The sequence below is a fragment of the Phocoena sinus genome, chromosome 21 (assembly GCF_008692025.1).
Source record: "Phocoena sinus isolate mPhoSin1 chromosome 21, mPhoSin1.pri, whole genome shotgun sequence".
Lineage (NCBI taxonomy): Eukaryota > Metazoa > Chordata > Mammalia > Artiodactyla > Phocoenidae > Phocoena > Phocoena sinus.
The window spans coordinates 31117686-31141819 of record NC_045783.1 but is presented as its reverse complement, the minus strand read 5'-3'; the positions used below and the strand labels follow the sequence as shown (position 1 = coordinate 31141819).

Here is a 24134-nt window from a genome sequence, read left to right as displayed (position 1 = left end):
GGACCTTGAGGGTATTACACTTAATGAAATAAGTCAGAAAGAGAAAGACAAATACTATATATTATCACATATATGGAATCTAAAATATGAAATGAGTGAACATAACAAAACAGAAACAGCTATAGAAAACAAACTAGTGGTTACCAGTGGGGATAGGGAAGTGGGGAGGGGAAAGAGAGGCACAGGTGATTAAGAATATATGTAAAATAAAAAAAAAAAAGAATATATGTAAAATAAATAAACTACAAGTATATATTATACAGCAAAGGGACTATAACCAATATTTTATAATAACTTTAGAGTATAATCTATAAAAATGTTGAATCACTCTGCTGCATACCTGAAACTTTTATAATATCATAAATCAACTATACCTCAATAAAAAATGTATGTAGATCCCGAGCCCTCAATAAGACGGAACATAACTTCCTACTTTTTAAGTCTGGTATATACATAGTGACTTTTTTCAATAAAGTGCAAAATGGAAAGAGGGGGAAAAGAGTAATTTTACAGTGAGAAATCTGGAAACATTACCTCAGCCAGGTAATCAAGGTTAACGTCAACATGCACATATACTTGATATGATGAAAGGGCACTTTACCTGTGCATTTTCCTCCCAAGAACACATAAACCCAATCTAATCACAAGAAAAACATTACACAAATCCAAATTGAGGGACATTCTACAGAATATCAACCAGTTCTACTCCAAAATGTCAAGGCCATCAAAAACAAGGAAATTTTGAGAAATTGTCAAGAGGAGCTTAATAAATGTCCTGTGGTATTCTGAGTAGAATCCTGCAAAAGGACACTAGGTAAAAGCCAAGGAAATATGAATGAAGCATGGAATTCAGTTAAAAATAATGTATCAACATTGCTTCATTGATTATAGCGAATGTACCATACTGTTGTTAGATGTTAATAATAGGGGTGTTGCTTAGCGGTGAGGTGTTCAATATGGGCAACGGGGAAATCTGGGGGGCGATAGCAGGGTCTAAAACTGAATGTGGTGATGGTTGTGCAACTCTATAAATTAATCAAAAGCAATGAATTGTACACTTACCATGGGTGAATTTACGGCAAATGATACCTCAATAAGGCTGTTTTAAAATGCATTGGTTGGTATATTGGCAAAATGAGTATAAGCATAAAAAATAATTTTTAAAACACTTAAAATATTTAGTTATAATTACCATTTCAGGACCACACACAGTGCCATCTTCTACAAATGTTTGATCTCTGTCTTCAGGTTTTTCAACTGTGGTCACTGTTTTTCTAGGTGTCCTCTCTGTGTGTAGAAATGTTGATGTACACACGTCATCTCGTACATGTGTATAAATCACAGATAAATTTCTGCGTCTTACTAAAGCTTTGTGAGGCCAGGTACAAACTAATTTTCCACATAACATATTGCTAGAAGCATAATGAAGAAGAAAAGTTTCTTATTATTTACAGAAATAATGTAGATTGCTGATATAGCTAAATTTTTAAAGTATTTTACTAACTTAAATCCACATTTCAAAAATTTTCTCTAAGTAAATTTTTTTGAGCACACTGACTCATGTATGATGTGGCTCTTTTTGTTTTGTGCAGAAATGTAGCAAGGGAAAAACTAATCATTTTTGCAATCTGACAGCCATGATCTGTTCTATATTAGCTTCTGAAATTTGAGCAAATGATCATTGGTCTTTGATTTTTTTCATTAGTACAATGGGATAAATAATTCTAACTACAAATATTTGATGTATATAAATATATATTTATAATATATAGCATAAATATATAATGAATATAAAGGACCTAACACAATGCCTACCTCAGCCCATCAATAAACACAGGTGATTTTTGTGGTCATTATTCTAACATTATAGGTACTGAACACATGTTGTTTGTAGGAAATAGGTAATACTGTTCAGCTCAGATCATGAAACAAGATAAAACTTGTTATAAAATGGCATCTTAGCTTGTACATAATATGTTCCAGAATCTTAGCAATATACAACCTACATTCCAAACAAAATTATAATTTTCTAAATACATACGGGTAATTACAATACTTTCGGCCACAGTTTCCAAATTTATCTCCTCTTGAATTTATTTCATCAAAACAAGCAAATGGAGCACCTCTAGATGCTAAAAGGAAAAAAGAAACTTAAGTAAGTAAATTACAACACACAATTCCAATTATCATGATAGAAATAATAGACACAGTCTGGAAATTATAATGTTATCCCTAGGAAGGTTTATAACTACCTCGCATTAAAAAGTTGCTGGGGATAGATCAAGATTAATTACTCAAATGGCTATATACTATTAGAAAAATCAGCAGTCATTGCCTCTCTATTCCTCTAAACTGTTTATGCTCTGCCTTAGTTATCTACCAAATGTGAAAATAAAGTTTGCTCTTACTACAAAAAAAAGAGGAAAGAGATGGGATTTATAACGCGATACTGATAAGAAGCCCAAAGAGCATTTGATTTAACTCTTCCTATTCCACACTAGAGTCCTCAGCTGTGTTCCCTAGTATCCTAACAATCACTAAACAAGAACTATTGAATTTTAAAATTAGGAAGGATGTGAATGTTCATCTACTTTGTCCATTTAAAATAGTTCTATCTAATTTTAAGATCATGAAAAATTAGAAGATATTTAAAGCTGCCCCATCACTTTGACTTGATTTTAGAGGTGGGCAGTGTTGCTCATTTTAATCACATGTAATAAGAACTGAGATCTTTTGTTGTCACTACTTTTAATTGACAAGGGAATTCTCCTTAGCAATTTCACAGATTTTTATAGTTGGAGAACATGATCTATAAACTTCACTCTCTCTCCTGAAATTTTGTCATTTGCAACAATATGGATGGACCTGGAGGGTTAAGCTTAGTGAAAGTCATATAGACAAAGAAAAATACTGTATGTTTTCACTTACATGTGAAATCAAAAAAATAAATAAATAAAACAAGCAAATGACTGTAACAAAAAAGAAGCAGAATCACAGATACAAACTAGTTACCAGTTGAGAAAGGCTTTTAGGAGTGGCAAATTATAGGAAGGGGATTAACAGTTACAAACTACAAGGTATAAAAATAAATAAAACATATGAATATAACATATACCACAAGAAATGTAGCCTATATTTTGTAATAACTTTATATGGAGTATAATTTATAAAAATATAAAATCAGGAATTCCCTGACAGTCCAGTGGCTAGGTCTCTGCACTTTCACTGCACAGGGCATGGGTTTGATCACTGCTCGGGAACTAAGATAACACGTGCCACATGGTGCAGCCAAAAATAAATGAATGAGTGAATAAATAAATAAATAAAATCACTATATTGTATACCTGAAACTAACATAATATTGGAAATAAACTATACTTCCATAAAATAAAATAAATTACTGAATTAGAGGAGACAAAAAATAGAATGAAAAGGAATGAAGAAGATACCACCTGACCTATGGGGTACCGTCAAACACATCACTGCAGTCCCAGAAGGAGAAGAGAGTGAGGAAGGGATAGAATGCTTCTTTAAAGAAATAATGGATGATAATGTCCCATGCCTGGGAGGGATTTGGATATCCAAGTTTATAAAGCTAATAGATCACCTCAAAATTCAACTCAAAGTAATCTTTTGCAATGCACATAATCATAAGACTGTCTAAACCAAAGACAATGAGATAATTATAAAAGCAGCAACAGAAAAAAATTTTCTCATACAAGGAAACTCCCATAAGGATATCTAAATTTCTCAGTAGAGACTCTGTAGGCCAGGAGAGAATGGGATGATCTATTAAAACTGCTAAGAGAAAGAAACTGTCAAACAAGAATGTTTTAACCAGAAAAGTTGTTAATCAGAATTGAAGGGGAAATAAAGACTTTCCCTAAGAAACAAAAACGGAGGGAATTCACCACCACTAAACCTGTCTTATAGGAAATGTTGAAAAGAGTTCTACAAGCTGAAGTAAAGGGATGCTAATTAGTAACATTAAAACAAATGAAAATGTGAAACATACTGGTAAAAACAAGCATAAAGTCAGATTCAGCATGCTCTAATACTGTAATATGGTGATGTGTCAACTTCTTGATTCTAATATAAAAGTTGGAGGAAGAAAGTATTAAAAATAGCTATAGCTTCAACAACTTTTAGTGGGTACACAATATGAAAAGATGTAGTTCTCAGTACAAGAAAAATTGTAACTATACATGGCGATAGATGTTAACAACACTTATTATGATCATTTTGCAATATTTAAAAGTATTGAATCACTATGTTGCACAACTGATATTAATATAATATCATATTTCAATTATACCTCAATTTAAAAAAAATGTAAATGGTGACATCGAAAATATGAAAGGGGATAAAAGGATAGAGTTTTTAATGTGATCGAAGATAAATTATCATATGTTTTATGTGAGCCTCACGGTAACCACAAAGCAAACACTTAAAGTAGATACAGAAAAGATAAATAGAAGGGAATCAAAGTATACCACTATAGAAAATCATTAATTTACAAAAGAAGGTAAAAAGAAAAGAATAAAAGAAAAATAGAGTTACAAAACACAAAACACCCAGAAAACAACAAATACGATGGCATTAGTTGACTGTTAAGTAACGGTAATTCTTTAAACATTAATGAACTGAATTCTCCAGTCAAAAGACATACGGTGGCTGGATAGAAAAAAAAAAGACCCTATTATGCGGCCTACAAGAGACTCAGTAGAGTATTAAGGACACACAGAATGTCAAAAGTAAGACATGGTAAAATATATTCCATGCAAGTGGAAGCCAAAAGAGAGCAAAGGTAGCTATATTTACATCAGACAAAATAGACTTCAGGCAAAAATAGAAACAAGAGACCAAGATGGTCATTATGTAATAGTAAAGAGGTCAATTCATCAAGAAGATATAACAATCATAAATATATATGCACTCAACAATAGAGCACCTAACTATATTAAGCAAATACTAACAGATATGAAGGGAGAAATAGACAAAAATACAATAATAGTAGGGGAACTCAACACACCACTTTCAACAATGGATAGTTCATTCAGACAGAAAATCAACAAATAAATGTTGGACATGAACCATACATTAAACCAAAGGGATCTGACAAACATTCAGAAGATTCCATCCAACAGCAGCAGAATTCACATTCTTCTCAAGCACACATGGTACATTCTCCAGCATAGAGCAGTGTTAGGTCACAAAACAAGGCTTAGCAAATTTAAGAAGACTGACATCATAGTAATTATATTTTCTGACCACAAAGGTATAAAACTAGAAATCAATAACAGAAGTAAAGCTGGAAAATTAACAAATATGTGGATATTAAACAATATGCTCCTGCACAACCAGTGGGTCAAAGAAGAAATCAAACAAGAAATCAAGAAATATCTTAAAACAAACAAAAATATAACATATGAAAATCTCTGGGATGCTACAAAAGCAGTTCTAAGAAGAAAGCTTACAACACCAAATGGTACATTAAGGAAAAATAAGGATCTCAAATAAAGAACCTCACTTTACTTAACAAGGAAGTAGAAAAATAACAAACTAAGGCAAATGTTAGCAGAAGGAAGGAAATAACAAACATCAGAGCACAAATAAATGAAATAGAGACCAGAAAATAATAGAAAGAAATGAAGAGCTAGTTTTTTGAAAAGAAAGATTTGACAAAACTTTAGGTAGACTAAATCAGAAAAAAGAGAGGGCTCAAATAAATAAGAGAATTTAAAGAGAAAATATTACAACTGCTACCACAGAGGACAAAGGATCTTGAGAGACTATTATCAACAATTATAAACCAACAAACTGGACAATCTAGAAAAAATGGATAAAATCTTCAAATACATACAAACTACCAAGACTGAAACATGAAGAAATAGAAAATCTGAACAGACTAATTACAAATAAGGAGGTTCAAAAAACTTCCAACACAGAAAAGCCCAGGACCAGGTGGTTTCACAGGTGAATATCAAACATTTAAAGAAGAATGAATGTCCATCCTTCTCAAACTCTTCCAAAAGATTGAAGAGAAGGAAACACCTGCAAACTCAATTTATGGGGCCAGCATTATCCTGCTACCAAAACCAAAGTGTAAGGATACTACAGACCAATAACCCAATAACCCCAATAAATACAGAAAATTACAGACCAGTAACCCAATAACCCCAATAAATACAGATGCTAAATTTCTCAGAAATATTAGCAAACCAAATTCAACATCACATTAAAATAATAATTCACCATGATCAAGTGGGATTTATCTCTGGGATGCAAGGTTGGTTCAACGAATGGAAATCAATAAATGTGATATGTCACATTAATAGAATGAAAGATAAAATTATATGATCATCTCAATAAATGCATAAAAGGCATTTGACATAATACAACATCCTCTCATGGTAAAAAACTCTCAACAAATTGGGACTGGAAGGAACATACTGCAACACAACAAAGGCCATATATGACAAACTCACAGCCAATGTCACACTCAGTGGTGAAAGGTTGAAAACTTTTCTTCCATGATCAGGAAAAAGACAACAGGGCCCATTCTCACCAGTCCTACTCAACATAGCACTGGAAGTCATAGCTAGAGCAATTCGGAAAGACAAAAAATGAGAAGCATCCAAATCAGAAAGGAAGAAATAAAATTGCCCTTGTTTGCAGATGATATGATCTTATATACAGAAAATCCTAAGACTCTACAAAAAAATTCTTAGAATAAACAAATTTGTTTAAGTTACAGGATACAAAACATATATGAGACAGTTGCATTTCTGCCCACTAATAACTAAACGTTTGAAAAAGAAAAAGAAACAAAGAAACCAATCCAATTTACAAAAGGATTTGAAAGCATAAAATACTTAGGAATAAATTTAACAAAGGAGGTGAAATATCTGTCCACTGAAAACAAGGCTTTGACGAAAGAAATTGAAGAAGACACAAACAAATGGGAATATATCCCATTATCATGTATTGGAAGAATTAATATTATTTAAATGTCTGTATTACGCAAAGCTGTCCATAGATTCAATGCAATCCCTATCAAAATTCCAATGGCATTTTTCAACAGAAATAGAAAAAACAATCCTATCATTTTTGTGGGGCCATAAAAGACCCCATATAGCCAAAGCAATCCTGAGAAAGAAAAATAAGAATCCAGGGCCTTCACACTTCTTAATTTCAAATTACACTAAAAGTTTTAGTAATCTAAATATGGTATTGCCACAAAAATAGACACATAGAACAACGGAACATAGTTGAGAGCCCATAAATAATCCCCCACACACAGTCTACTAATATTTGACAAGGGAGCCAGGAAACTCAATAGGGAAAGGAGAGTCTACCCAATTAATGCTGTTGGGGAAACTGCATAACCACATGCAGAAGAATGCAATTGGACCTCTATCTTACACTGCTCAGAAAAATGAACTTGAAATGGACTAAAGACTCAAACATAAGACATGAAACAGTAAAACTTCTAGAAGAAAACAGGGAAAGAGCTCCTTGACATTTATCTTGGCAGCAGCAATTTCCTGACTGTGACACCAAAAGCAGAAGCAACAAAAGCAAAAATAAGTGAGACTACATCAAACTAAAAAGCTACTGCATGGCAAAAGAAACAAGTAATAAAATAAAAAGAAACCTACAGAAGGGGAGAATATTTGAAAATCATATATGTGATAAGGCATTCATATCCAAAGCACATAGGGAACTCTTACAACTCCATAACAACAACAACAAAGATTCGAAAATGCACAAAGGATCTGAATAGACATTTTCCATAGAAGACATGCAAGTGACCAATAAGTACATGAAAAGGTGCTCAACATTATGAATTACCAGGAAAATCAAAATCAAAATCACAGTGAGACATCACGTCACACCTTTTACTTTTGCTATTATCAGAAAGATAACAAGTGTTGACAAGGATGTTGAGAAAGGGAAAACTTGTATACTGTTAGGGGGAATGTGAATTGGTGAAGCCACTACGAGATTCCTCAAAATCTTAAAAATAGAACTACCACATGATGCAGCAAACCCACTTCTGGGTACACGTCAAAAGAAATTGAAATAGGGATCTCAAAGAGATATCTGCACTTCCATGTTCATTGCAGCTTTATTCACAATATCCAAAATATATAAACAATTTAAGTCTTCAGCAATGGATAACTGTAAATAAAATATATATGTATAACGGATACCAAAAAACTCCTAGAGGAAAACAGGGGGAGAACACTATTTGATATAAATCGCAGGAATATTTTTTTTTGATTCATCTCCTAAAACAAAGGAGATAAAAGCAAACATAAACAAATGGGACCTAATTAAACTTAAAAGATTTTGCACAGCAAAGGAAACCATAAACAGAATGAAAATACAACCTACAGACTGGGAGAAAACATTTTCAAATGATATGACAGATAAGGGGTTAATATCCTACATATATAAAAAGCTCAGACAACTCAACATTAAAACAAACAAACAAACAAACAACCCGATTAAAAAATGGGCAGAAGAACTGAATAGAAATTTTCCCAAAAAAGAAATGCAGATGGCCATCAAGTGCATGAAAAGATGGTCAACATCGCTAATCATGAGGGAAATGCAAATCAAAACCACAGTATCACCTCACACTGGTCAGAATGGCTATCATCAAAAAGAAAATGAATAAAAACCGTTGGAGAGGATGTGAAGAAAAGGGAACCATCGTACACTATTGGCGGGAAAGTACACTGGGGTAGCCACTGCGGGAAACAGTATAGAGGTCCTAAAAAACTAAAAGTAGAACTACCATACGACCCAGCATTTTCACTCCTGGATATATATCCAAAAAAAACCCCACAAAAACATTAATTCAAAAAGACACATGCCTCCCAATGTTCACAGAAGCACTATTTACAATTGTCGAAGCAACCAAAGTGTCCATCAACAGTTGAATGGATAAAGAAGACGTGGTGTACGAGTACACACACACACACACACACACAATGGAATACTACTCACACATAAAAATGAATGAAGTTTTGCCATTTGCAACAACTTGGATGTACTTGGAGGTCACTGTTAACTGAAATAAGTCAGAGGAAGACAAATACTGTATGATATCCCTTATATGTGGAATCTAAAAAATATATCAAAGTAGTGAATATAACAGAAAAGAAGCAAACTCACAGATACAGAAAATAAACTAGTGGTTACCAGGGGGACAGGCAAGGGGAGAGGGTCAATATAAGGGTAGGAGGTTAAGAGGTATAAATTAGGTACAAAATAAGCTACAAGAATATATTGTATAACGTGGGGAATATAACCAATATTTTATGGTAACTATTAAAGTAGTATAAACATAAAAAGTGTGAATTGCTATACTGTACACCTGTAACATCTATTATTACTGTATATCAACTATACTTCAATTAAAAAATTAAGGAGAGGGGCTTCCCTGGTGGCGCAGTGGTTGAGAGTCCGCCTGCCGATGCAGGGGACACGGGTTCGTGCCCAGGTCCGGGAGGATCCCACATGCCGCGGAGCGGCTGGGCCCATGAGCCGTGGCCGCTGAGCCTGCGCGTCCGGAGCCTGTGCTCCGCAGCGGGAGAGGCCACAACAGTGAGAGGCCTGCGTACCGCAAAAAAAAAAATTAAGGAGAGAGAAAATCTCTCCAGACAAACAAAAGCTGAAGAAGTTGATGATCACTAGACTTGCCATATATGAAGTGCTGAAGTGAGTGACATCAGCACTGTGTTGGCAGAAGGGATCCTTCCTTTTTGTCCTCCCGCTTAAAAAAAATCCACATACATTTACTACCTATGAATTCTATTTTAGATGCTCATGAAAGCAGAGGATGGGAGGAAATAGTTCCCAAGCTTCAAGAAATTAAAGATTTAGATCTAACTATACAAAATATGATGATAAAATGGTAAAACATGGGCTTCAGAGTAAGGAAATTATGCAATGAAGCTTTAAAAAATATGGAGCTGGATTATTTTAAAGAAATTTTAAAAGAGGTAGGTACTATATATCAAATAAATTGGTTTTTGTTTTCTACAAATTTTTATTGTGTTAAAATACACATAATGTTTACCAATTATTTTTAAGTGTTCAGTTCGGTGGTCCATTGTGCATTCACACTGTTGTGCAACCATCACTACCATCCATCTCCGTAACTTTTTATTTTCTAAAATGGAAATTTTATACCTATTGAATAACAACTCTCCATTTTTCCCTTCCCCAAGCCCCAGCTACCCCCATTCTACTTTCTGTATCTGTGATATTGATTACTAAGTACTTCATTTCAGTGGAATCATACAGCATTTGTCTTTTTGTAACTGGCTTAGTTCATTTAGCATAATGTCCTCAAGGCTCCTCCATGTTGTACTTTGTTGCAAAATTTCCATCCTTTTTAAGACTAAATAATATTCCATTGTGTATATACACCGCAGTTTGCTTTATCCATTCATCCACTGATGGACATTTGGGTTGCTTCCAAGTTTTAGCTATTGTGAATAATGCTGCTATGAACATGAGTGCATAAATATCTCTTCCAGACACTGCCTTCAATTCTTTTGGGTATACCCAGAAGAGGAATTGCTGGGTCATATGGTAATTCTATTTTTAATAATCTGAGCAATCTCCATACACAGAATAGTGGTGATGCCGTTTTGCGTTCCCACCCACAGTGCACAACTGTTGCAATTTTTCCTCATCCTCATCATTTGTTGTGTTCTGTTTTTTTGACAGCAGCCATCCTAATGGGTGTGAGGCGGTATCTCATAGTTTTGATGTGCATTTCCCTAATGATTAGTGGTGTTGAGCTTCTTTTAATATGCTTATTGGCCATCTGCATGTCTTCTTTAGAGAAATATCTATTCACATCATTTGCCTGTTTTTGAATCGGGCTGTTTGTTTTCTGTTGCTGAGTTTTAGGAGTTTTCTATATATTCTGGATATTAATTTCTTACCAGATGTACGATTTGCAAATATTTTCTCTCAGTGGAACTACAAAACAGCCAGAAAGCAATTAATGAGATGGCATCTGGTAAGTCCTTATATTTGGGGTCAGATAATTCCTTCTTATAGGGGCTGTTTTGTGCATGGTAGGATATTTAGTAGCAACCCGGACTGCCACCCTCTAGAAGCCAGTATCAGTTCCACCCCAGCTGTGAAAACCACAAAGGTCTGCAGGCGTTGTGTCTGGAAGGAAAAGGCCATGGATGCTGCTAAAAATGCTAAAGTACACGGGATCCCACACCCCCTCACAGCAAGAACTGCCCAGCCTAAGATATTCACAGTGCTGAGGTGGAGAAACCCTGACGTAACTGTTCGTTTTGCACTCACATTGCTTTATGTGTCAAAACAAAAAGAGCAATGCTCTCCTGGCATCAGCAAGATGACTCCTTAGGAGATAACATTCCTTTCTCAATCCTGTAAGGGTTTACGATGAACCACTACTTGTCTTCTACACGCAGATCTGGACTATGTATACTGTCAGTATGTTACTTTCATGTATAACCCTTTGTCTTGAAAACATATATAACTTTGCCTTGACCTCTAATGGGCAGAACAGTTCTCAGAGCTTTTTGGAAGACTATCTCCTGGGTTATAATCCTCAGATTGGCTTGAATAAAATTCTCTATTTCTTTCTTAGGTTGACTATTACTTATTTTGTCAATATAATCTTCCAAGAAGCTGCATTTCCACTTGAGGTCTCTCCCTTGTGCAAATAAGGATTCCTTATAAATTCAGAAGTTTTTTCTCAGAATCAAGAAAACTTTACTTCTTTTAACACTAATATACATTAGGCCTACAAATAGGATACACTTATTTTAAAATTACACTTACATTTTTGTTTTATAGCATTAAATAACAGAGCTTGGGATCATCAGAATTTAGGAACTAAGAAGAAAATAGTGGTCATTACCTCCTCCAATTAATTTTCTGCACTGTCTGGTAAACGACCGACATCGTCCTTTGTAACAGAAGGAGTCACCCGAATCACAACTCTGTCCATCACGTGCATAAGTGTCAGGCACACAGTGTGCGTTTTTCCCATCACAGAATTCTAGAAAATCACATTCATCAACTATTTTCCTACAAGGTGTATTAACTGGTTTTATCTGGAAGAGAAAAGAAACATAAGAAAAAAATTACATATAAATGATACCCAAGTTTTTTCTCTTTCAGGCTTGAAGTTTCCATCCATTTTTTCTGAGTTGCTAAGAGCAATGAGGAAATTGTCTTCTTGTTAACCAGTTAAGCATTGCACAGACATTTAGGTGACTGAATTTGCTGTGCTAAAGGAGTGGGTATTGCTTGTGAGAGATATGAGAAACTCAAAGATAAGCAGACTACCATAATTACAAAAAAGAAAGTAGAGCTAAATGATTATTATAAAAATTACTTTCAACCCACTAAGGATATGCTCACACGGGCAGACTCTGGTTTCTCCATATGCCATCCTTAAAGCAGAAATCAGCAACCATTTACAAAACAATAAATATCCCTCATAAACATTTAGAAAAAAGTTTGCAGAACACATAAGAGAAGGTTTGTTTCATGTACCACATTGAAAACAATTGTAAAAAGTAACTTGTCCAATTATATATCTCTGATCTCTTCAGTGTTCACTGTTAGCTCATAGCTTCCGGGGTTCCCTTTATGCATATCTGCTTTTGAAAACAAACACATAAATACCATGACTGCAAACCCTTTCCTCAACACAAGTCCCAATTTCTTAGAGCTATCATCACTATCGTACACAAACTAAGTCAAATTTGTTCTGGCTTCAAAGGTCCTAGAGACCCAGATTATATAACATTCACTGCCCCGCCTCTGAAAGAGGGTTTCTAGATAGTTTTCTCATTTACAACAAGTATCTGCTACCTGCAGCAAATCTGACACAAGTTCTCCAAGAGATGGGTGGGAAGACAAAACAATACTTGTGTTACCCAAGCTTATAGAGTTAGCATTCAAATCAAAACAAATAATCAAAATTGTTTTCAAAAGAAAATACATATAATGAGAAAGTATTAATATTTGTTTCTTCAGAATATACTTTCTTTTACAAATGTGTATAAATGGCAATCTTCCTTTTATTCTAATTTCTTTTACCGTTAAAACTTTATTTTTTACAGCTGTTTAAGGATCACAGGAAAATATGAGGAGAAAGTACAGAGATTTCCCATATAACCCCTGCCCTACACATGCAAAGCAGGTATTACTAGAGTGGCACATTTGTTGCAACTGATGAACTTACACTGACACATCATAATCATTCAAAATCCATGGTTTATATTAAAGTTCACTCTTGGTGTTTCACATTCTACAGGTTTAGACAAATGTATAACGACATGTATCTATTGTTGTGGTATCATACAGAGTATTCGCACTACGCTAATAATCCATGCTCTTCCTAGTCATCCCCCCCTCAGTGCCTGGCAACCACTGATTTTTCACTGTCTCCATAGTTCTGCCTTTTTCAGAACGTCATATAGTTGGAATCATACAGTATATAGCCTTATTAGAGTGGCTTCTTTCACCCAACTTCTTTTTCAATACTTAAATACCCAGATCCTTAAATGCCCTTTGAACCAAGCTTTATCACTGTACTTGCTCCTCCATTAAAGTGTGTTTATTTTCCTTTCCACGGCTCTCTAATTCCCAGACGACCCTAAAACATTAAATCTTCTGGCTCCTTGTTCCACATTATTTTCTCCTAAAATATTTTTATTTTGTTTTTCCTTGTAATTTTAAATTTATTTTTATTCTTGCCAAGACTATCAGTCTGCATATGTAATGTATAATTCATATACAGGGCTGTGTCCCTTTACACAACTGAACCAGGGATGAGTGAGTTAATTTACTGCTTCTGACCATGATATCAGCCTTAACAGCATAGTAAAAAAATTACTGTGTATTTCAGAAAAATCATAGTCTGGGCTATGTCCCTTTCCATAATTGGGCCCAGGAACTAATTAGAATCATAAATACTATCCCAGTCTCAACAGCAGTTGTTCAGGTATCCTTGTGGACATGTGAATCTTGTTTGTGCAGCAGAAAAATATTTCCTTTTGGCACACGGATGACACTACGTAACTATACTAGTTGTATTTGACAGGTTGGTTAATTTTTTTTTAACATGTTTATTGGAATATAATTGCTATACAATGTTGTGTTAGTTTCTGCTGTATAACAAAGTGAACCAACTATATATATATACATATATCCCCATAACCCCACCCTTTTGCCTCTCCCTCCCACCCTCACTATCCCACCCCTCCAGGTGGTCACAAAGCACGGAGCTGATATCTCTGTGCGATGGCAGCTGTTTCCCACTAGCTACTTATTTTACATTTGGTAGTGTATATATGTCAATGCTGCTCTCTCACTTCATCCCAGCTTACCCTTCCCCCTCCCCATGTCCTCAAGTCCACTCTCTACATCTGCGTCTTTGTTCCTGTCCTGCCCCTAGATTCATCAGAAACTTTTTTATTTTTTTAGATTCCATATATATGTGTTAGCATACAGTATTTCTTTTTCTCTTTCTGACTTATTTCACTCTGTATGACAGACTCTAGGTCCATCCACCTCACTACAAATAACTCAATTTCATTTCTTTTTATGGCTGAGTAATATTCCATTGTATATATGTGCCACATCTTCTTTATCCATTCATCTGTTGATGGACACTTAGGTTGCTTTCATATCCTGGCTATTGTAAATAGTGCTGCAATGAACATTGTGGTACATGACTCTTTTTGAATTATGGTTTTCTCAGGGTACATGCCCAGTAGTGGGATTGCTGGGTCATATGGTAGTTCTACTTGTAGTTTTTAAGGACCCTCCATACTGTTCTCCATAGTGGCTGTATCAATTTACATTCCCACCCTCTCCAGCATTTATTGTTTGCAGATATTTGATGATGGCCATTCTGACCCGTGTGAGGTGATACCTCATTGTAGTTTTGATTTGCACTTCTCTAATGATTAGTGATGTTGAGCATCTTTTCATGTGTCTGTTGGCAACCCGTATATCTTCTTTGGAGAAATGTCTATTTAGGTCTTCTGCCCATTTTTGGATTGGGTTGTCTGTTTTTTTGCTATTGAGCTGCATGAGTTGCTTGTATATTTTGGAGATTAATCCATTGTCAGTTGCTTGATTTGCAAATATTTTCTCCCATTCTGAGGGTTGTCTTTTCGTCTTGTTTATGGTTTCCTTTGCTGTGCAAAAGCTTTGAAGTTTCATTAGGTCCCATTTGTTTATTTTTGTTTTTATTTCCATTTCTCTAGGAGGTGGGTCAAAAGGATCTTGCTGTGATTTATGTCATAGAGTGTTCTGCCTACGTTTTCCTCTAAGAGTTTGATGGGGTCTGGCCTTACCTTTAGGTCTTTAATCCATTTTGAGCTTATTTTTGTGTATGGTATTAGGGAGTGTTCTAATTTCATTCTTTTACATGTAGCTGTCCAGTTTTCAAGGCATCACTTATTGAAGAGGCTGTCTTTTTTCCATTTTATATTCTTGCCTCCTTTATGAGAAATAAGGTGATCATATTGCGTGGGTTTATCTCTGGGCTTTCTATCCTGTTCCATTGATCTATATTTCTGTTTTTGTGCCAGTACCACACTGTCTTGATCACTGTAGCTTTCTGGTATACTCTGAAGACCAAGAGCCTGATTCCTGCAGCTCCATTTTTCTTTCTCAAGATTGCTTTGGTTATCCGGGACCTTTTTTGTTTCCATCCAAATTGTGAAATTTTTTGTTCTAGTTCTGTGAAAAATGCCATTGGTAGTTTGATAGGGATTGCACTGAATCTGTAGATTGCTTTGGGTAGTATAGTCATTTTCACAATATTGATTCTTCCAATCCAAGAACATGGTATATCTCTCCATCTGTTTATATCATCTTTAATTTCTTTCATCAGTGTCTTATAGTTTTCTTCATACAGCTCTTTTGTCTCCCTAGATAGGTTTATTCCTAGGTATTTTATTCTCTTTTTTGCAATGGTACATGGAAGTGTTTCCTTAATTTCTCTTTTAGATTTTTCATCATTAGTGTATAGGAATGCAAGAGATTTCTGTGCATTAATTTTGTATCCTGCTATTCTAATAGTTTTTTGATTGGCTCTAATAGTTTTCTGGTAGCATCTTTAGGATTCTCTATGTATAGTATCATGCCATCTGCAAACAGTGACAGTTTTACTTCTTTTCCAATTTGGATTCCTTTTATTATTTTTCTTCTCTGATTGCCAAGGCTAGGACTTCAAAAAGTACGTTGAATTAAAGTGGCGAAAGTGAAAATCCTTTTCTTGTTCCTGATCGTAGATGAAATAAATGCTTTCAGTTTTTCACCATTGAAAATGATGTTGGTTTTGGGTTTGTCATATATGGCCTTTATTATGTTGAGGTAGGTTCCCTCTATGGCTTTCTGGAGAGTTTTTATCATAAATGGGTGTCGAATTTAGTCAAAAGCTTTTTTTGCATCTATTGAGATTATCGTATGGTTTTTATCCTTCAATTTGTTAATATAGTGTATCACATTGATTTACATATCCTGAAGAACCCTTGCGTTCCTGGGATAAACTCCACTTGATCATGGTGTATGATCCTTTTAATGTGCTGTTGGATTCTGTTTGCTAGTATTTTGTTGAGGATTTTTTTGTGTGTGTGACATCTTTGTGTGGTTTTGGTATCAGGGTGATGGTGGCCTCATAGAATGAGTTTGGGAGTGTTCCTCCCTCTGCTATATTTTGCAAGTGTTTGAGAAGGATAGGTGTTAGTTCTTCTCTAAATGTCTGACAGAATTCGCCAGGGAAGCCATCTGGTCCTGGGCTTTTGTTTGTTGGAAGATTTTTAATCACAGTCTCAATTTCAGTGCTTGTGATTGGTCTGTTTTTATTTTCTATTTCTTCCTGGTTCAGTCTCAGAAGGTTGTGCTTTGTTAAGAATTTGTTCATTTCTTCCAGGTTGTCCATTTTATTGGCATATAGTTGTTTCTAGTATCTCTCATGATCCTTTGTATTTCTGCTGTGTCAGTTGTTACTGCTTTTTCATTTCTAATTCTGTTGACTTGAGTCTTCTCCCTTTTTTTCTTTATGAGTCTGGCTAATGGTTTATCAATTTTGTCTATCTTCTCAAAAAACCAGCTTTTAGATGTACTGATCTCTGCTATCATTTCCTTCATTTATTTTTCATTTATTTCTGACCTCATCTTTATGATTTCTTTCCTTCTGCTAACTTTGGGGATTTTTTTTGTTCTCCTTTCTCTAATTGCTTTAGGTGTACGGTTAGACTGTTTATTTGAGATTTTTCTTCTTTAGGTAGGATTGTATTCCTATAAACTTCCCTCTTAGAACTGCTTTTGCAGCATCCCATAGGTTTTGGTTCATTGTGTTTTCATTGTCATTTGTTTCTAGGTATTTTCTGATTTCCTCTTTGATTTCTTCTGTGATTTCTTGGTTATTTAGAAGTGTATTGTTTAGCCTCCACGTGTTTGTATTTTTTACAGTTTTTTTTTTCCTGTAATTGATATCTAGTCTTATAGCGTTGTGGTCGGAAAAGATACTTGATATGATTTCAATTTTCTAAAATTTACCAAGGCTTGATTTGTGACCCAAGATATGATCCTGGAGAATGTTCCATGAGCACTTGAGAAGAAAGTATATTCTGTTGTTTTTGGATGGAATGTCCTATAAATATCAGTTAACTCCATCATGTTTAATGTGTCATTTAAACATTGTGTTTCCTTATTTATTTTCATTTTGGATGATCTGTCCATTGGTGAAAGTGGGGTGTTAATGTCCCCTACTATTATTGTGTTACTGTCGATTTCTCCTTTTATGGCTGTTAGTGTTTGCCATATATATTGAGGTGCTCCTATGTTGGGTGCATAAATATTTACAATTGTTGTATCTTCTTTTTGGATTGATTCCTTTATCATTATGTAGTATCCTTCTCTGTCTCTTGTAATAGTCTTTATTTTAAAGTCCATTTTGTCTGATATGAGAATTGCTACTCCAGCTTTCTTTTGATTTCCATTTATATGGAATACCTTTTTCCATCCCCTCACGTTCAGTCTGTGTGTGTCCCTAGGTCTGAAGTGGGTCTCTTGTAGACAGCATATATATATGTGTCTTGTTTTTATATCCATTCAGGCCAGTCTATGTCTTTTGGTTGCAGCATTTTAATTTATTTACATTTAAGGTAATTCTCAATATGTATATTCCTATTACCATTTTCTGAATTGTTTTCAGTTTGTTTTTGTAGGTCTTTTCCTTCTCTTGTGTTTCCTGCCTAGAGAAATTCCTTTAGCATTTGTTTCAAAGCTGGTTTGGTGGTGCTGAATTCTCTTAGCTTTTGATTGTCTGTAAAGGTTTTAATTTCTCCATCGAATCTGAATGAGATCCTTGCTGGGTAGAGTAATCTTGGTTGTAGGTTTTCCCCTTTCATCACTTTAAATATGTCCTGCCACTCCCTTCTGGCTTGCAGAATTTCTGCTGAAAGATGAGCTGTTAACCTTATGGGGATTCCCTTGTATGTTATTTGTTGCTTGCCCTTGCTGCTTTTAATATTTTTTCTTTGTATTTAACTTTTGACAGTTTGATTAATATGTGCCTTGGCGTGTTTCTCCTTGGATTTTTCCTGTATGGGACTCTCTGCCTTTCCTGGACTTGATTGACGACTTCCTTTCCCATGTTACAGGAGTTTTCAACTATAATCTCTTCAAATATTTTCTCAGACCCTTTCTTTTTCTCTTCTTCTCCTGGGACCCCTATAATTCGAATGTTGGTGCATTTAATGTTGTCCCAGAGGTCTCTGAAACTGTGGTCAATTCTTTTCATTCTTTTTTCTTTATTCTGATCTGCGGTAATTATGTCCACTATTTTATCTTCCAGGTCACTTATCCGTTCTTCTGCCTCAGTTATTCTGCAATTGATTCCTTCTAGAGAATTTTTTATTTTATTTATTGTGTTGTTCATCATTGTTTGTTTGCTCTTTAGTTCTTCTAGGTCCTTGTGAAATGTTTCTTGTATTTTCACCATTCTATTTCCAGGATTTTGGGTCATCTTTACTATCATTACTCTGAATTCTTTTTCAGGTAGACTGCCTATTTCCTCTTCATTTGTTTGGTCTGGTGGGTTTTTACCTTGCTCCTTCATCTGCTGCATATTTCTCTGTCTTCTCATTTTGTTTAACTTACTGTGTTTGGGTCTCCTTTTCGCAGGCTGCACGTTTGTAGTTCCCATTGTTTTTGGTGTCTGCTCCAGTGGGTGAAGTTGGTTCAGTGGGTTTTGTAGGCTTCCTGGTGGAGGGGACTGGTGCCTGTGTTCTGGTGGGTGGGGCTGGATCTTGTCTTTCTGGTGGGTAGGGCTGTGTCTGGTGGTGTGTTTTGGAGTATCTGTGAACTTAGTATGATTTTAGGCAACCTCTCTGCTAATGGGTGGGGTAGTGTTCCTGTCTTGCTAGTTGTTTGGCATGGGGCATCCAGCAGTGGAGCTTGCTGGCCATTGGGTGGAGCTCTGTCTTAGCACTGAGATGGAGATCTCTGGGAGAGCTCTCGCCCATTGATATTACATGGGACCAGGAGGTCTCTCGTGGTCCAATGTCCTGAACTCGGCTCTCCCACCTCAGAGGCTCAGGTTGACACCAAACCGGAGCACCAAGACCCTGTCAGGCACACGGCCAGGTACGTGGGGATTTTGTTGCTTTTTGGGAAGTCTGAGGTCTTCTGCCAGCGTTCAGTAGGTTTCCTGTAGGAGGTGTTGCACATGTAGATGTACTTTTTATGTATTTGTGGGGAGACAGGTGATCTCCACGGCTTACTCCTCCACCATCTTGAAGGTCCCCAGGTTGGTTAATTTTTAAAGTTACTATTAATATCAATAACTAATCCTATACTATGTCCAATAATGGGAAAGAAGAGGAGAGTGGCATCAGTAAGGTGGGAGAATAGGGGATTCCAGGCTGCATACTCACACAGAAACAACTACCATGGATAAGAATACCTTTATGGGAGTCCAGGAATCCAACAAAAAGGTTCCAGTCCCCTTTTAGAGAAAAAACATCTGAGAGTAGATGCATTGAAGTGGGTAAGAACAACAGTTCCTCTTGACCCACATCACCCCTTCTCCAAGGTGGCCTGTGACTTCTCCAAGAGGAGAAAGTGAAAGTGATGTAAGGAGCCTGGTTTCCCCAGCCTTGTGAGACTCTGGCCACGAGGCCCACTTTTGTCTTCCCCCACCCAGAACACTGAGCGGATTGACAGTCTGGAGACACATACGAGTAGGGAGAAGGGATGGGTGCTCACAGCAACAATGTATGGATCACAGCAACCAGCCATGTATCCTAATAACTGGCTCGCAGGCTCCTGCAAGAGCCCTCCATATGAACCAATAGGATGCCTCACCTGAGGACACCCACAACTAGCCAAGAGAACACCTACTCCACACACACCCGTATAGCCAGCACCCACACTCTCCAGCAGATGGTGCACGTAAGCCTCCAACAGTGTGCAGAATGCTGCGGAGGACACATGGATATTAGCAGCTGCCTGGACTCTGCTGAACTCGGGGAAGGTGCACAACTTTGAACACTTCAGGGCACAGCCTTAAGAAAAATAAATAGGAGGCTTTCCACATTCATACTGGCTTTGCAAGACTGAGAGAAAGCATACAATCCTAAACTTTCCCACCATGAGGGAATAAGAGGAATGGAGTATACACACCCATAGAAAAGGTCTGAGAGACCCTCAGAACTCTAGCTGGGCTGACTGGTGCCTGACTTCTTTCTCTCCCAAGGCCAGTTACTAAACACTGGAGGAGATGGCGACTTCTTCAAATGTGAAGACAGCAATGCAAGGCATCAAGGAACATAAAGAATCAAGGAAACAAGACACCACCAAAGGACTGAAATATATCTCTGTGGAAGACCCCAAAGAAATGAAGATGCACGAATTGCCTGACAAAAAAAATTAAAAATAATCATCATAAGTTCAGTGAACTATGAGAGAGAATAGGCAAATCAATAAAAATCAGGACAACAATACATGAACAAAATGAGACATCTAACAAAGAGAGAAAAATTTTTTTAAGAACTAAATAAATTCTGGATCTGAAGAATGAAATGACTGAACTGAAACTTTTCATATAAAAAGCTACAAAAGCACAGTTGATCAAGCAGAAGAAACAGTGAATCCAAAGACAATTATTTGAAGTTATCCAGTTGGAAGAACAAAGAAGAAAAAAGATAAATTCTATGGTATATAAGGAACATTGTCGAAAGAAACAACCTATGCATATGGGAATCCCAGAAGGAGCAAAGAGAAAGGGCAGAAAGCTTACTTAATAAAGAAATACTGACAGAAGAGGAAAGAAACTTATCACAAGGGAATCCACATAAGACTGTAAGACTACTCAGCAGAAACCTTGCAGTTCAGAAAGTGGGAAGATATTTTCAAAGAAAAAAATCTGCCAACCAAGAATACTATAGCTGGTAAAGCTGTCCTTCAGAAATGAAGAAGAGATAAGACTTTCCCAGAAAGACATATGTTGAGGAAGTTCATCACCACTAGACCTGTCTTACCAAAAAAAAAAAAAAAGGCTCTTTAAAGAAGGTTCTTCAAGTCAAAATGAAAACATGCCAAATAGCATCATGGAAACATATGAAAGGATAAAATCCACTAGTAAGTAAGTATTCAATAAAATTCAGATACTCCAATACTATACATAATATGGTGGTATAGTAAATTACTTTTAACTCTGGTATAAAAGTTAAAAGACAAAAGCATTAAAAATAACTGTAGCTGCAACAATTTGTTCATGGATACACAATATTTTTAAATGTTAAAATATGACTAACAGCATGAAATGTGGGGGGAGAGAAGTAAAAGCTTAGAGTTTTTGTATGAAATTGAAGACATTATCAGTTTAAATAGGCTGTTATGACTATAAAATGTTTTGTGTAAGCCTTGTGAAAATCACAAAGAAAATACTTTTAGTCAAAGCACAAAATATAAAGAGAAATGAATCAAAGCATACCACCACAAAAAAAATCACAAAGTAAGACTGTGAGAGAGGAAAAATGGGACAAAAGAACTACAAAACAAACAGAAAGCAACACTATGGCAATAGCAAATCCTTCCTTATCAATAATTACTTTGAAAGTAAATGAATTATATTCAACAATCAAAAGACATTAGAGTAGATGAATGAATAAAAAACAAAATTCAACTATATGCTGCCTATAAGAAACTCATTTAAGCCTTCAGGATACAAATAAACTGAAAGTGAAGGGATGGAAAAAGTAGTTCATGCAAATGGCAATCATTTATATCAGATAACATAGACTTTAAGAACTTAAATAAACAATATTTATAACAATTACAAATACATAAGCACCCAACCTTAGAATACATAAATATACAAAGCGAACATTAACAGAACTGAAGAAACAGTCACAAATACAGTAATAATAATGGGTGACTTCATTACCATACTTTCAATATTGGTTAGATCATCCATAACAGAAAAATCCATAAGAAAACAATGGACTTTAACAATATTATAGACCTAATGGACCTAACAAACATACACAGAATGTTCCATCCAATAGCAGCAGAATATATATGCTCCTCAAGTGCACATAGAACATTCTCCAAGATACACAGCATAGGCCAAAAACAAGTCCTAACAAATTTAAAAAGACTGAAATCATATCAAGCATCTTTTCCAACCACAATGAAAGAAAACTTGAAAATTCACAAATTTATGAAAATTAAACAATACACTACTGAAAAAAACAATGTGTCCACATAGAAATTAAAAGGAAGCAAAAATATTTTGAGAAAATGAAAAATGGAAATAACAACATTCCAAAACCCAAGGGATGCAGAAAATTTACTTCTGAGTGGAACTTTCATAATAATAAACACCTATATTCAAAAAATGATCTCAGACAAACAACCTACCTAACACTTCAAGGAACTAGAAAAAGAAGAACCAACTAAGCTCAAAGTTAGCAGAAGGAAGGTAATAATATATACTAGAGCAGAAATAAGTGAAATAGAGATTTGAAAAACAATTTTAAAAAGTGACAAAAACTAAGAGCTGGGTTTTTGAAAAGATAAAATTGGCAAACTTTTAGCTAGGCTAACTGAGAAAAAAAAAGGGAGACAATTCATATAAATTAAAAATGAAAGAGGTGGCATTGTAACAGATAGCACAGAAATACAAGGGATTATAAGAGACTACAATTATAATCAAATTTTATAAACTAGAAGAAACCTAGAAATGATCTTCCAAGATTGAATCATGAAGAAATAGGAAATCTGAACAAACCAATAATGAGCAAACAGACTGAGTCAGTTATCAAAAACCTCCCATAAAAGAAAAGCCTAGGATCAGATGGTTTCACAGTTGAATTCTATCAAACATTGAAGGAAAAATTAAGGCCAATCCTTCTTAATCTCTTCCAAAAAATTGAAGAGGAAAAAACACTTTCAAACTCATTTTACAAGGCCAGAATTACCCTCAGACCAAAGTCAGACAAAGACACCACAAGAAAAGAAAACTATATGCCAAAGTAGTTTTGACCTGATGAACAGTCTGATGAACATAGATGCAAAAATCCTCAACAAAATACTAGCAAACCAAGTTCAACGGCACATTAAAATGTTCATACACCATCATCAAATGAGGTTTAGCCCTAGGATGCAAGGATGGTTGAACATACCCAAGTCAATAAATACCATACACTACATTAACAGAATTAAGGATAAAAATAACATGATTATCTCAACAGATACAGCAAAAGCATTTGCCAAAATTTAATATATTTTCATGATGAAAAACTATCAACTTAGCTATAGGAAGGAATGCACCTCAACATAATAAAGGCCATATATGACAATCCCATAGCTAACAAGCCAAGGATGCCCTCTCTCACTACTCCTGTTCAACCTAGTACTGCAAGTCCTAGCCAGAGCAATGAGGCAAGAAATAAAAGACATCCAAATTGGAAGAAAAGAAGTCAAATTGTCTCTGTTTGCAGATGACATTATGCTATATATAGAAAAGGTTAAAGACTTCACCAAAAAAACTTTTAAAAATAACTTAATTATTTAAAGTTGCAAGA

At 35.4% G+C, this 24134-nt stretch overlaps 1 protein-coding gene across 1 annotated transcript in view; it reads right to left on the bottom strand.

The window, feature by feature from the left end:
- The window catches only part of LOC116746886 (disintegrin and metalloproteinase domain-containing protein 5-like), a 139523-nt gene that overhangs the window by 37626 nt on the left and 77763 nt on the right, over nt 1-24134 (bottom strand). Inside the window, exons 14-16 of the mRNA XM_032618655.1 lie at nt 11930-12125; nt 2042-2132; nt 1193-1412 (exon numbers count right to left, since the gene is read on the bottom strand). Coding sequence (XP_032474546.1) covers nt 1193-1412; nt 2042-2132; nt 11930-12125 — 507 coding nt within the window. The remainder of the gene's footprint in view (nt 1-1192; nt 1413-2041; nt 2133-11929; nt 12126-24134) is intronic.